The following is a 14,633-nucleotide window of genomic DNA, read 5'->3' as shown; positions in this document are numbered from 1 at the left end:
ACGTCTATAGAAAGGTTACTTTCCATTATAGAGTAACAAAAAACTAACTAGTCGTACAACTTGGTATGGATCGAGAGGATTGATGTACCTCCTTCAACATATATGTAGATAATCTCACTCACACCACCTCCACATCTGTCACCACGTATTTCGCCACCATAAAAGCGGAAGCAACATAATCATGAGGATTCACTTATGCAAATTTTACAATCAACCCTATCGGGACCACCACCACATGCACCGCCACAAACGATATCACTAAGAAGTTGGTCTATTGAGACACCACCACAAACGATATCATTAAGAAGTTGGTTGATGATATTAAGGCACAACACCACATTTAACACTATGTGGTGATGTACATGTAGGTAGTACAGATGTTGGCAGACCGAACACCAGGTTGATGTACCCATATGTCACTATAGTTACTTAAATGATGATATATTTAATTTACCATATTGACTACTATGTTAATCACTAAAGGGTCATTGGCCCATCGGTATCAAGAGTTGACAGATAAGTGCCTCTGAGCCAAAGGTGAAAGTTTCAAGTCCGGTTGTGGACAAAATGTATAGATTTAAGAGTAGAATAATATGTGCATGTGTAAGCCGTTCTAAAAAAACTATTATGTTAGTCAAGTAACATTGCTTAACCTAAAAATAATGTACACCATGGTCGATTTGAATATGAGATGAAAGACACCACATGTTAGTTTGTTTGTTTGTTTTTTTTTTTTTTTTTTTTTGTTTTTTTTTTTTTTAATTCAGGAAACTCGTATGCTTATTTTGCTTTAACCCATAAACGCATGTCTGTGCACCAAAATATCATCCATAATCACTTCATAAGCTAACTATTTACGACCAACCTTACATTTGGTCTATCTTGTCCACTATTTAGCATCATGGAGTTCTTTCATTGTATTGGTTTTCCATTTCTTTTTTTGTTCGGTTTATACTAGAATACTTTCTTTATGTGCTGATTTGATGGCAAGTCTTTCTCATTTTTTTTTTCAAAAATAAGCCTTTATGATCAATACATCATCCTTTTATTATATTAGGCATCATCTGAGCTAATCACTAGAAGTTAAAGTACGCTCAAATTTATGGGCGATTTTAGATCATTCGGAAGACATTTGCGGAGTGAAAAGGAAAGCAAAGCTTAAGAGTTAATTATGATAGTGAAAGACTTGTTTTAGCTTTGGTGTCAACCATGTTATGTTTTAACATATTTATATAGTGGTTGGATAAGGTGTTAAATGAGAATTCATAAAGAGCCAAGTTAAATAAGAGTCTTCAATAAGTGTGTTCATAAACAGTGAGTGAGATCATTTATATAATAACTTCACAACTCTAACAATTTGGCTATTTTTTCTTTGGTGTTGTGTATTCTAAGTGTCCAACACTTTCTTTTTTTAACGATTTGAATAGGGATTTGATTCGTACACAACAATTTTTTTATCATACACAACAATTTATGATTTATATGAGTTGTACAATATGCAAAAAAAAAACATGTTATTATTGTGTATGTCAAAAAATTGTTATGTACGAATCAATTACCTTCGAATAATTGCCCATCAGTGAAACACTTTGGCGATGTGGATGATATCTCATATACTCAAGCTTGAATCTAATTATTGTCTTTCGCTCTTGTGGCCATGAAGGTTCGTTTGAAGTGTCATGACATGATGCATAGCCTCATGATCACACAACGGATTAGTTGTGATTTGGACATCCTCGTTAGATGAGACTTTTCTTTCAAAAAAAAATCAAAAGAAAACAAAAAACACCTTCTTTTTTGGTTATTATAATGATTAGGTCTACTGTTATTTAGATTTATATCAATTTATTTAAATTACTAGTTCAGGTGAATTGCCAACAAATTTTAATGATGGTACTAAAACGCAAAAACATATGTGAATTACTTAAGATGAAAATTATATAAGCCCCTCCGCGGCCGAGGCTTAAAAAAGAAATAGTAACATGCTGTGCTGTCTTATTTTATTTTCCATCGAGACCGATCTTAAAAGTGGGATCCATTCAGCACTCCACAGATCTGGTCACGTGCCAAGAATTGAGTGGTGCTCACGCGCCGGAAGCTACTATGGTCATGTCAACAACACTATTTACGGTTTTGCCCTCAAGGAAGGAGGCTACAAAATCCTGGAAACACGTACTTGGCTCCCATGTATTTCTTTACAAGTCTCTGGTTTTATAAAAAATACAACAATTCTAAATGCTTAATTATATTCAAGTGCAATGATTCTTTTTAAAGCCAACACAATACAAGAATCCAACAAGTAAAAAACAATTCGAAATAAAAAGAAAACCAAAAATTACTTTGTGGGTTTGTGATACCCCAACGTCATTATTTTCCAAAACTCAAAACAAAAAGTGAAAAATGAAAATCAACAATGACTATATTACCCCCAACGTCATCTACAAAATATCGGAAAATTACCCCCAAAGATCATGGGTATTCCTGTCAAACAGATGCAAAATGACAAATACAATATAGTGAATATACTTCTATACATATACGTGTAAACTAAATAACAACAAAATGATGAGATCCAAGTAAACTGAGGAGTAACAAACAAGAGCTACTCGTCGGAATCTTCATCGCCGCCGAAGATGGAGAACTTGTTGTAAAGAAGGAAGATTACGAGGAGGAGGACAAGTCCGACGCCGACCGGAGATCCACTGGCACGGTGGATAGAGTTAGGTTCACCGGTGGAGAAGATGTTGGAGACGAAAGATCCAGAATCGGAGGAGAGATATTGAATGAGTAACAGGAGGACGATGGGAAGGAGTAAGAGACCTAATGGGCTGAGAAGCTCGGCTATGAACTCTGTCACGGCTTCACCTCCGTCGCCTAGGAACATAGGGATTCCGATCAACACCACCACCACGACGGCGAGTAGTATTCCATAGGGAGCTCCTCTTCTTTCCTCTATCATTTCTGATTTCAGTGTGGAGCTAGATGAGATGTGAATGGGGTGGTGTTTGTCTTGAAATAGATATGAATGAATGGTGCTGTTTGAAAAGGACGCGCTTAATAGAAAAATAATCATAAACTGATAAAAACAAGTATTTTAAAACTATTAAAATGTAACTATATATGCTATGTAACTCTTATGTCGATATATAAATTTAGTATAAACGTTTATATAAATTTACTTTTTTATAAGATTTATTTTACACGTATTGATCAAACAATCCTCATACCCTAGTATATTGTAGACAGGACATATTTTAGTGGTTGAATTGTCGCAATGATGTGTAATGATGCATTTGTATTTCTACCTTCCATTTTAATATTTGGTTACTTTTCTCATATAATTTTTTTTTTATCAATGATGACATTGCATAGTAAAATGCTCTGCTTTTTAGTGGTTACCCACAAGATATAGTCATAAGTCGTGGGACGATATGTAACAAGTTTCTAGGTGATTTTTGTAGGTTGGATTATTATTAGCTTCGACTCTTGTATGGGTCCAATAAATATATTGCGGAAGATTTATGAGTTCATGTGATCTATGGAGTATTGTATGGGTCCAATACATAACAAAATTGGTCAATGTTGGATTTGTTCTTATGTCTTTTTAAAGGTATATGTATAGAAGCTAATGAAATTGTTCGATTATACTTGAAATTAAATGGATGTAAACATTTGAGATATATAGAAACAAAACTCAAAGATTGAGTTCAACACATCCAATTTAGATGTGACATTTGGCCGGAAATTAGATACGTCTTTTAGGTTATAGAAAATCTAGGAATTTTGTATTGGGATAATCGTTGAAAATAACTAAAATAGGTGATGTCGTATTACCAAATTATATTTTGAATAATTCTCACAAAATAATCATCGGTTTAGTGAAAAGAACTTTCCGAAATTAATATTTTACTAAATTGCTTTACAAATTATACCATCAAAATTTTGCTTAAAAATAGTATCACAAAACATAAATAGTTTTTTTTTTTATCTTTTTTTTTTGTATTGAAAATTCATTCATCAGTTTCGTAAACAGATTTTTTTTTTCTTTTCAAAATCATGATTTGAGAAAATGGATTTTTTTTAAATACAACTAGTGGGATGGCCCGCCGGGTTTTATATTTTCGAACTTCGATATAATTTTTCTAATGTTCTCTTACACAAGGATTATTTCGGTAAATTTGTTATTAGAGAGTGTGATCATTTCTGTAATTTTGTGAAACCTACGGACTATTTTTACAATTTTGCTTATAGGCATAAGATTATTTTCGTAACTTTGTGAAAAGTAACTGATATTTATCTAAGTGAAACACATAGACCATTTTTGTAATTGTACCCAACATAGCAACATAATTTGCTATTAGGCAACTATATTTGTGTAATTCTTTAAAATACTATTTCAGTAAAAATATCTCTACAAAGGGACCTTTTTGTAAATTACAGGAAATGTTTTATAATTTGTTTTCTATATGCTATATAGGGTTCATTTATGTAATTTTCTGTTAAATAAGTAAGCTCCAAATTCTTCATCTTCTCCTCGTCCTCACGTTCTCCGCTTTCACAACTTCATCACATTCTTCTCCACCATTCAACTTCAGCCTTTTCGGCACTTCCATGGTCACCCTCGTTGTATGCTATAAAGATAGACGAAACCGAAGACGAATACATCTTTTGCTTGGAGAAAACTAGGGCACCAATATTATTTGACCCGTTTGTGAATTAGGTTACTGATATAAGTGAAGGACGAGTCACGTATTAGAACACCTCATTAATGATTGTCCTATTTAAGATGTCGTGGGCAAAAGCTGGAAAAAAAAATCGGTCATAGGAACTAAATGTGTACAAAAACATTAATGACTAATGTGTACAAAATGAAAAATATATTACTTTATTAAGTCATTTTTTTGACTTAACTTGGAGTAGCTGGTTATAAGGACTGAATGTGGACAAAAAAAAAATTAAATGGTTAAATATGAAAAAAAAAATCAATGACCAAATGTATACAAATCAAAAAATATATTACCCTTTTAAGTCATTATCCCAACTAAAATCTCTTAAAATATTTAAGGGTGGATATCATAAAAGATCTTATATTTTGTGTTTTTCCAAGAATAAACATAACTTTTTTTTTCTTGAAAAAGACTTCATTTTCCATTTTTTCGGTTTGACCTTTTTAGTAGTTTTCTTTTTCGAAAAGTCAAGAGGTTGAGGGTTTTTTCGGAGAAAAATAAAAGTTGAGGGATTTTTGGAAAATATGAAAAATCACAAGGTATTTTCAGAAAAAAAATAAAGTTAAGGTTTAATCCTATAAAAACTCAATATATGAGGTTTTTTATGATATTAGCTTTATTTTTAATATGTGGTTTTTATTTTGAAACAACGAATAATATATGTCTAATCCATTCATTTTACTTCCTAGTGCCTAAGAATTTAAATTCCACAATAAAGACATGGAAACAATAATCCTAACTCGTCGGTAACTATTATCCGAATCATAGCTACTACCATCCAACATATATTATTCTCATTTTCATTTATTATATGGCAGACTAGCAAGAATTATCAACACCAATAAGTTACAACCTCATATTACATTAAAAGAGTTTACAAGTTTACTGCTGATAAAAGAAAGATGCCTTAAAGGTTTTGAAGAGTTAGCACAAGTAGGGTTGGGTTGATATTTTTGGGGCTATACAATTTATTAATTTTATTCCTCAACACTAGTAAATTTTAGAAAAATACAAAAAAAATTATTCCGATTTTTTTATTTCATTTTATAATATATTAATAACAAATGTTTTCATTCAAAATAGATTACGAAAAAAAAATCTTATTTTTACTTGAAGTAGTCATTCTTTAGGGTGGACGGAGTCGAGGCTTTTTGGCTACGAATTCAATTCTAATATGCCTAAATCATGAGTTATTCAACCAGCTCCACACAAAGAAGGTATCACCAAAATGCATGAATCACTAGTTATCCAACCCGTTGCAGTCCCCCACCCCCACCCCCCTATTTGATTGTTTGACCAACGACTATTTTTCCCAAAAAAAAAAAAAAAAAAAACCACCTACTATATAATATCACCCTTGGCCACTTCCAAAAACCACAAATTCTTTCCAATTACATTCCAAATTTCTCCAATCCATTCCAAATCTCTCCAATTCCATTCTCACTTTCTCTAATTTCCATTTCAAATGGATTCGACTCCTCTCCCATCACTCAAATCCAAATCAAAGAATTAAGCGACAAATCAACAAAACGTCAAAAAATGCAGGAAATGGTCTGAACATGAAGACGTGACATTAGTTAAAGCTTGCATTGATATTTTGGAAGATAATGACTGAATATCAACAAAAAAAACGGATGTTCTTTTGGAGCAAGATCTCGAACATTTTAAACTGCAACTTGTGGGTTGGGTTTGCTCAAACACATCAAGTTAACTCCAAATGTAATGATATTCACACAAAAGTTAACATATCAAATACATCTTCAACCAAAAGATAAATACCCATACGCCAGAATTTCCTGATGTCGTTATTTTAAATTCAACAAAAATCAAGTATAATGACCAATATAATATGAAATAAGATTTTTATTATTGTTTTTGAATTTTAATTGTTGTTCTCATTTTATTTACCGTTTGTAGTAGTTTAAGTTTTATTTAATGAAATATTATTTTTAAATTTAGTTTGAAATTAGTAAGGCTGAAAGGAATGAATTTTCATATTTTGTATGATAGTTTATGTTGAGACAAAAATTTCATTTTATGTGGTTTTAACTTCGTTTTTACTTGTTTTTTGGTAGCAAAATCAAAGAAAGAAAGCACATATCATATCAACGATGCTATAAATACACGACATTCGACAACAAGTCTAGCAATAGAAAAAAAAAACTCGGTTTATACAAGCAAGAAAGCCATACCCTTTGAAATTAAGCAAGCAAGTAAATCGGCCAAAAAATACACAAAAACAAAATGCAAAATTTAACAGATTTATGCTAGAATCTGTGTTATATCACTGACTCTGTTGTAATCCCAGAACTTGTGCTCTCCAAATCAACAGAACCCATACCCGTATCTTCTTCCACCTCACTGTCTTCATCACCACTAATCTCTGCATTATCTCGCCCAAGTTTAGCCATCTGTTCTGCCAGCAATTTGTCCTCCCTTTCACTCACCTAAACCAAAATTAAATTAAATCAATTCATATCATTTTAACTTTTAAATTAATATAATTAACGACAAGGGTAAAAAAAATAATAATAAGATTAAAAATAATGCTTACTGCCCGAGGTGACTCTTTTATGGTAAGTTTCCCTTTATGGCGCTCTATTGCAGCACCACAAGCAGCAATCGCTTCTGTAAGAATCTTTATCCCTTGTTCCTGACATAATAATTTATAAGATAATAAAGACACATAACCAAAATTATAATCACCATAGAGCCATTTAAGTGTTTATCTTTTGTGTTCTGTTATTAACCTTGTCAAGAGTCTGTGTATTAAGAACATAAGCTGGTGGAGCAACCAATTTTATTTTCACTGGACACTCTTTAGTGCCAACTGCTTCAGCTTGTCTCATGGCTTCCTGTTACCACAAAAACAACTCTTCAATTTTTTGCATTCTTTATATAAATATTATGGATTAAAAAGAGTGTAAAGTATGTTGCTAGTATTTTCTTTAATTGAAAAAACACCAATTCCAAGATTATGACACCTTGATGTGGAGGACGCCATCAAATTGGAAACATTTCATTTCAATATCAGCACGGATTTTCAACGGTTGCGGGGTCATTCGTCTTCTGATGTTTCTAACCAAAGCATCTTTCACATCCTCTGAAAGGGCAGGAACGACTTTACTCACCTACAAAATGAATGGGAAAACCTAAGTTTACCAAAAACAGCATGGGCAAAAGCGTCAATTTGTAGAATTACCTCTTTTCCATCTGGACCGATGTGTTTAACTTCACGTGTGAGGGACTTGAGCACGGAATCAGGGTCATTAACTATTGATTTGAAAGCCTGCATAAAGAGAAGGTATTATTATTATTACAGATAAATGTGAAAAAAATAATAATAATAAAAGTTTGAAAGTGAACAAGATCAAAAATTCAAACCTCAAATGCATGCCCATATTTTCTGTACAAAGGCCAGCCAACATGGATGTATAAATCCTGTCATAGATAACTTGTAGTTCATAAGAAGCCCCTACGCAGAATAAAAGACCTACACATCAATACTAAACACTAACTTTTTTTTACTATGTTTGCTATCTATAAAAAAAGAACATTTACACATAGACATTAAATCATTATATGATTCATCACATATATATAACCAAAAGCTGAGTACTAGTGTTTCAGTCATGATAAATTCTAACTCCATTATGCCAGAATTAGGAAAGTTGCAGGAAAATTTATACAGTTTCCTTCATTGTGAAGTCGTCAAAACACAATAATATAATCAAGCATGGATTCGGCACATCAAATCTTATATCTAGATATTGCAACAACAAAGATGAGGTCAAAACTGGTACCATCATGAAGAACAGCTCATTATGCCTGTCTTAAAAGTTTCTATACAGAAATTTAATCATGCAGAGTACTTACAATCATATGCATGTTATGGAAGGGCATATGTGGCCTACTTATTTGATATTTCTAAAAGCACAAAATGACTGTTGAGGATTTGAAAGAAAAAAAGTTCAACAAAGTGAATTTGATGCAGATTTGGTTATAGATCAAGTCTCTATAAGCTGCCTTACATCCAAATCACCCTGCATTACAACCAATTACAACTTTCAAAGCAATTCTTCTATCTAAGCCAGCTTATACCAATTTTCAACCCCTGAAAATATGTATGTAAGTTTATCAATCAGTAATTCAGTACTGTTTTTGTGTTGTGTCATGACTTTTAGGTTTGTTTTTTAATCCAAACAGCAATAATTTCGTAATATACTACTCATATTAGTATGCATCGTCATGAGTAAACGACTAGTAATCTGGAAAGCACGAACATAAAATCCAAAACCTACTTCAAGATCAACATTCATAGTCTCTGCAACATGGCGCATGATGGAGTGCACAAGCTTGCTCTTACTGTATCTCTCTTCGCAGATTTGAACATCCTGTTCCGATAACCTCTTTTTACTCAAATCAATATAACCTTTCTCAGCATTAACACGAAGCACCATAGCAGGTTCGATGCGGCCTACTTTGATTAAGCTGCCAACACTTCGAATACGGCGGCGAGAGAGATCCGATAAGAGGATCATCCCTTCGATATTGTTGTATTCAAGGAGAGAGACATGAGTAGCAACATCTCCGATTTCCTTGACCTGGATCATCACTGGCGTGTCAACCTCCGGGAACTTGGCTTCATACATGCGGCAATCGAAATTTGGGGGTGATGCTGTTGACATCGTTGAACGGGGTTTCTTGAAGATTTTAGGGGTTTTGGCTATGGCCTATGGGTTTCGATTTGAGATTGAACTTGAATGAACAAAATTGCTTTTATAGTGGAAAATAGTGTTGTCACGGTTTTGTAATTTGTTCAGGCCTTTTTGCATTGTTGATAGATTATCGAACGTTGTATTAACTATTAAATTGATAATATTATTGATAAAAATAAAATAATATGTTAAAATAACAACTTTTATAAATTACTTTGCTAATTTTTTTGGCCAAAATAATGAATTTTCGGAAATAATCGCACTGCAAAATAGGTCGGTTATGGTCCCAAATATTTACACCAAAAACATTCGTAGGAATTTATTTTTCAAATTTCCATTTTATTTCAACTCTTGATGGTTGAAGATGTAATCCTAATACAATTTACATAGCTCACATGTATTGTATTTATATATTTATTTTACCGATAATTACTTAACTCATATATACTATATTTATTTTAGGATGCTAGCAGGGAAGCAAATGAGTCTTTGCAAAACTATCATCTATTATCCTTACTAGGTTACAATCCGTAGAAACCACGGATAAATAAATTATAAAATTTTGTTACATTTTATTATAATATCTTGTGTACTACAAAGATCTACAAATTAAATAAAAAATGAATTACATAAAAATTTCTAATTTGATATTTTTGAATTCAGTCTTACTAAATGAGGAGAAACAATATGGATTCTATCAATCGAAAAGCCTATTTTCCTTCGATTAAACCAACGTTTATTTTCATAAAATCCTTTGCACCTTTAGTGATTTTGTGGTTAATAACTTCCTTGTGTTTTTGGCTATCTTTTAGAGAGTAAAAAATTAGTGAGTTAAGATTAAACCAAAAGATCATGGGTAAATATTATTCTCTTATAAAAAAGTATAATCTTTACGAAAAGCAATTCGGAAAGCTTAACTCATGGCTATATATTCTTAAAACCAAAGCTTGAATGAAAGAAATACATTGTATCACATGTCATGCTTCCTTTTAATCTCACACGAAATTGAAATCTTATACTAATTAAGTAGGATATTGTTAGAATTCACTTTTCGCAATACCCACACAAAAACCAACATTAAAGATAGATAGTTTTCCCTTTGAAGTTATTTTGTCATCTTTGGGTAAAAAAAATCTATTTATTATATATTCTTATTACCTAATAATAAATAGGTGAATACAAATACAAATATAAAACATTGAAAAATAACAATGACAATAATTTGGGAAGCGAACAATGCTATCATAATTCCACTCTCTTACCTAATGCATTTGGTGAAATTAGACCCAAAAGAAAGTGTCGATTATTAGTACCACCATATTATACTATTGGACTTCCTTGTTATCCGGAGAATGAGTTATATTATCTTTTGGTTGAGTTCTACAAAATAAATAAATAAATAAATAAATAATATTTTGTCATTATTTTGTAATTTCCAAATAAATTGTGTATAATGATACATTCCTAACAATATTAGTAAACAATCTTTTGGGTTGAATTTCAGCGGAATCTTGACATGTTATCTTATTTGTAGGAATTTCAGATACATTTATCTCCAGGCTGCATCGAGAGGTAAATTAAGCAAAGAATAACAACTTTAACCATCTTCTAGTATTAGGAAGATTAATTAACCTTTTGATCTGATATGAAGTTATGCAATGATATCTGAAGTAAAAAAGAGGCAAGAGTTATTGGGATATAAATACAATCAAAGCTTGAGATTTAGATATGTACAATGGAATCATTAAGATACATATTGGGGGTAGAGTTAAAATCTCCGCAAAGAACTACAAGAGCATTATTCCAAAGTTTTAATCTAGCATTAACTCTTTCATTCTTTCAAGAAGAAACCTAATCTATTGGTGAAAAAAAAGATTTTTTGATATTTGAATATCTGGCATTAAGAAAATAAGTTATGTCTTAACACCACTACAAAGAACTGGAACTAAACCTTACCTCGATCTTCCATTTCTAAAACACTCCATTGCACAATTTGTAGAAACCCATCAAAATTGTACCCTGTGTTTGAGAATTAGGGATCCGTTCAAGTTTTTTGTAATACAAAGAAGAAGCACTTAAAAAAACTTACATCATCACTGATGGATTGGCACAACATATGAAGGCTATCAATTTATTTCTTCTTTGGAGGAGGATAAGCTTTCGATTTTGAAGAAGCAATGGAAGTGGTGCGCCTGGATAAAATATAAGATTAAACAGACAAACAATAGAATAAACAACTATGCTCAAACCTTATTGAAAATCTGATAACTAAAACCATGTCGACCTAACTTAACATCAATGCCAACAAATTAAACCCAAGACAGAGTACCAATTTTTTTAAACAATTGAATCAAATTGGTTAAGTCTGATAATAAATTGAACATTTATAAACTGAAAATTACATAAACAAATCCAAAAAAATCGGAAAAAAATCGAAGAACTTACCGGCAATAATAATCGTCGTGGTGCGAGTTTAGGGATAAATCATTTCCGATAACAGTTCAATCGTTATTGGTCAGAGAGGTGAAATTGTAATCACATAAAAGCTATGATTTCTCCGAAATCTTGCTGATTAATAGTTATTAGAGGTGGAATCGAAGGTTTCCATTTAATAAGGGATTTGAGAATTTTAAATTTTGAATTAATATCTAGTTTCCATAATGTAGGCAACGTGATTTTGGGGAATAAACCTTCAAATTACTGCACATTGACTTTAAATGAAAAGAGGGGCATTTTTTGGTATTTTAGTTTGTGTGAAAGGGGTTGAGAAATTGGCATGTATGATGTAAAAAAGAAGATAGGGAGATAACCCCGTTCGTCTAATACGTATAACTGATTTATGGTATGTGATATAAAAATCAATTTTATTATTTAAGTTTCTTATAATAAACGTGTTGTAACACCAGAAATTTTCATACAAAATTTTCATTTTTAAAATCACATAAATATCATCAACACATATCACAAAATCTCAATATATCAATTATCAAAAACACGTGTTCATAATTATTTAAATAAAATCCAGGATCCTCGAACACAACTCCATCTCATGTGTACAATCAAGTCGGCGCCTTCCCGTGATCCTGAGAAGTACCTGAAACACATAACACATAACACGGTAAGCACGAAGCTTAGTGAGTTCCCCAAGATACCACATACAACACATTAGCCACTCGAGGCTATAACTCGGTAAGACCCTCCGGTCTATGTGTCTCAGTGGGACCCTCCAGTCCCATAGCTCGTTGGACCCTCTGGTCCGGTCTTAGTGAGGACCCTCCGGTCTCACAGCTCGTTGGACCCTCGGGTCCGGTCTCAGTGAGGACCCTTCGGTCTCACAGCTCGTTGGACCCTCCGGTCCGGTCTCAGTATCCCATAATATAGCATACATATATCACACAAACAAGTGCACAGCTCAAGTAAGCATATAAGATCAACATATACACAGATTACTATAACAACATAAGTCACAAAGACAATATGCACGATAACACATAACACATTATAAACAAATAAGACCCTCCGGTCGATAATGTACAAAGACCCTCCGGTCTACAATGTACTAAGACCCTCCGGTCAATAATGTAATTAAGACCCTCCGGTCAATAACACGAATAACACCCTCCGGTCACACATAATTTACCACACGGGTAAGTATAGTGAGAAGACTCACCTCGGTTGGAGAACAGATGCTATAAATGTTGCTGCTGTACTCCGGCCTCTAACTCTGAATCAAACCCATAATTAACCCCATTAGGATTTAAGACCAATCTTCACATATTAGGTCTAAATATGGTCCACCAACCCGGTCCATAACTAACTCAAGCCCATTGGGCCCACCAAGGCCCAATACCAAATGGGCCCACAAAGGTCCACTAAAGGTCCAACTATGGCCCAATTTTCCCCATTGAGCTCAAACCCTCATGTGTGACTTACCCAAAAGCCCACAAATAGCCCAATCACCAAAGCCCAAAAAGGAAGGCCCAACTCAAGGCCCAAGCAACATTAGGGTTTTTACATGAAATGATGATTAGGGTTAAGTGTTCTCACTTAACCCATTAAGGACTTAACCCATTAAGTCCATTATTCCACTAAGCCATTGAACAATGGAATCAACATGAGCCATAACTCCAGTCCACTGGTCCAAACGCGGGTCCCAATAGGTCCAAACCCACAAACCCCAAAATTAGGGTTTTCTAAACCCTGATTAGGGTTTTTAGCCCAATAACCATCCAACTAGCCCAGATCAAGAATTTGGGCCGATTAGGGTTCACTATGCCAAGCAGCACCCACTACCACCTCAGATAGTGGTGGTCGGTGGCGGCTCACGGCGGCGGCCACCATTTCCAATGGTGGTGGTCCGAAATCTTGACTAAAAAAAATCACATATATCACTTTACACATAATGCACACACACAGCCACCCTCCACGGTGGCTGGTGGCGGCAAGAGGCGGCAACACGGTGGCAGAAATGAAAATAGGGGCGGCAGCCATCATGGTTGGCTGCCATGGTGGTTGTTGCGGCTTTCCGGCAGCCTAAACACATACACGTATTCGACTGGACAAGTTCCTTTGCCACCATAAGCTAAACATACATCACACACACAAAAGCGACGATAACAGCAGCCAACAGCCACCGCGATGACGACCGGCAGCGTCGGGGTCGACGGAAACAGCAGGTCGAGGCCAACAGCGGCGGCAATGGCGTTTCCCACGCCACACACACCGGAAGATTAAAGGGAGAAGGAGGAATCAGATTTCAGATCGCTTAGCCAGTGATTTTGGTCGTTCAAAACTCTCAGCGTCGTTCACAGCTCCGCCGGAGGATTCCGGTGGCTCTTTCCGGCTTCGCACCTCGTCACCGGCAGCAACATTTGGGGCGGCGCTCAACACGGCAGCAGGCGACACCTCCGCCTGATCAGAAAAGTGAGGGGGAGGGATAGGTGGCGACTGCAATGGAATAGTGGAATTAGGGTTTGTCTCTCCAAAATGACGGGAGGGAACAGCCATCGGGTTCAAGTCCCGTGTTCTCTCAAACTCCAAAACATTTTTGTCACAATAAGCCCCTCCTTGCCAACCCTTTTCAACTTTAGCCCAATATTTCCCTTTTAACCCCTGAATCCATAAATTCATTACAATACAGGTCCCAAAACTTACCAAATAACCCCTGACCTCAGAAATCTTTACAAAT

General features: G+C 34.2%; 2 protein-coding genes across 2 annotated transcripts; both read right to left on the bottom strand.

Annotated features, from left to right (window-relative positions):
- Positions 1-2,394: 2,394 nt before the first annotated feature.
- On the bottom strand, positions 2,395-3,025 carry LOC145118852 (uncharacterized). Its single transcript, XM_079054514.1, has one exon. The coding sequence runs from the start codon at positions 2,957-2,959 to the stop codon at positions 2,603-2,605; it is 357 nt and encodes a 118-aa protein (XP_078910640.1). The 5' UTR covers positions 2,960-3,025; the 3' UTR covers positions 2,395-2,602.
- A 3,787-nt stretch (positions 3,026-6,812) lies between these two features.
- Positions 6,813-9,503, bottom strand: LOC145120636 (eukaryotic translation initiation factor 2 subunit alpha homolog). The gene is made up of 7 exons (XM_079056439.1): positions 9,029-9,503; positions 8,112-8,168; positions 7,930-8,016; positions 7,712-7,858; positions 7,478-7,582; positions 7,282-7,380; positions 6,813-7,174 (listed from the first exon to the last, which is right to left on the bottom strand). The coding sequence occupies exons 1-7, from the start codon at positions 9,413-9,415 to the stop codon at positions 7,007-7,009; spliced, it is 1,050 nt and encodes a 349-aa protein (XP_078912565.1). The 5' UTR covers positions 9,416-9,503; the 3' UTR covers positions 6,813-7,006.
- Positions 9,504-14,633: the final 5,130 nt, after the last annotated feature.

This window comes from Lactuca virosa, chromosome 6 (genome assembly GCF_052849685.1).
Source record: "Lactuca virosa cultivar CGN04683 chromosome 6, Lactuca_virosa_CGN04683_v6, whole genome shotgun sequence".
Classification (NCBI taxonomy): Eukaryota; Viridiplantae; Streptophyta; class Magnoliopsida; order Asterales; family Asteraceae; genus Lactuca; species Lactuca virosa.
Note: the sequence above shows the minus strand (reverse complement) of the source record. Positions and strands in the feature narration are given on the sequence as shown.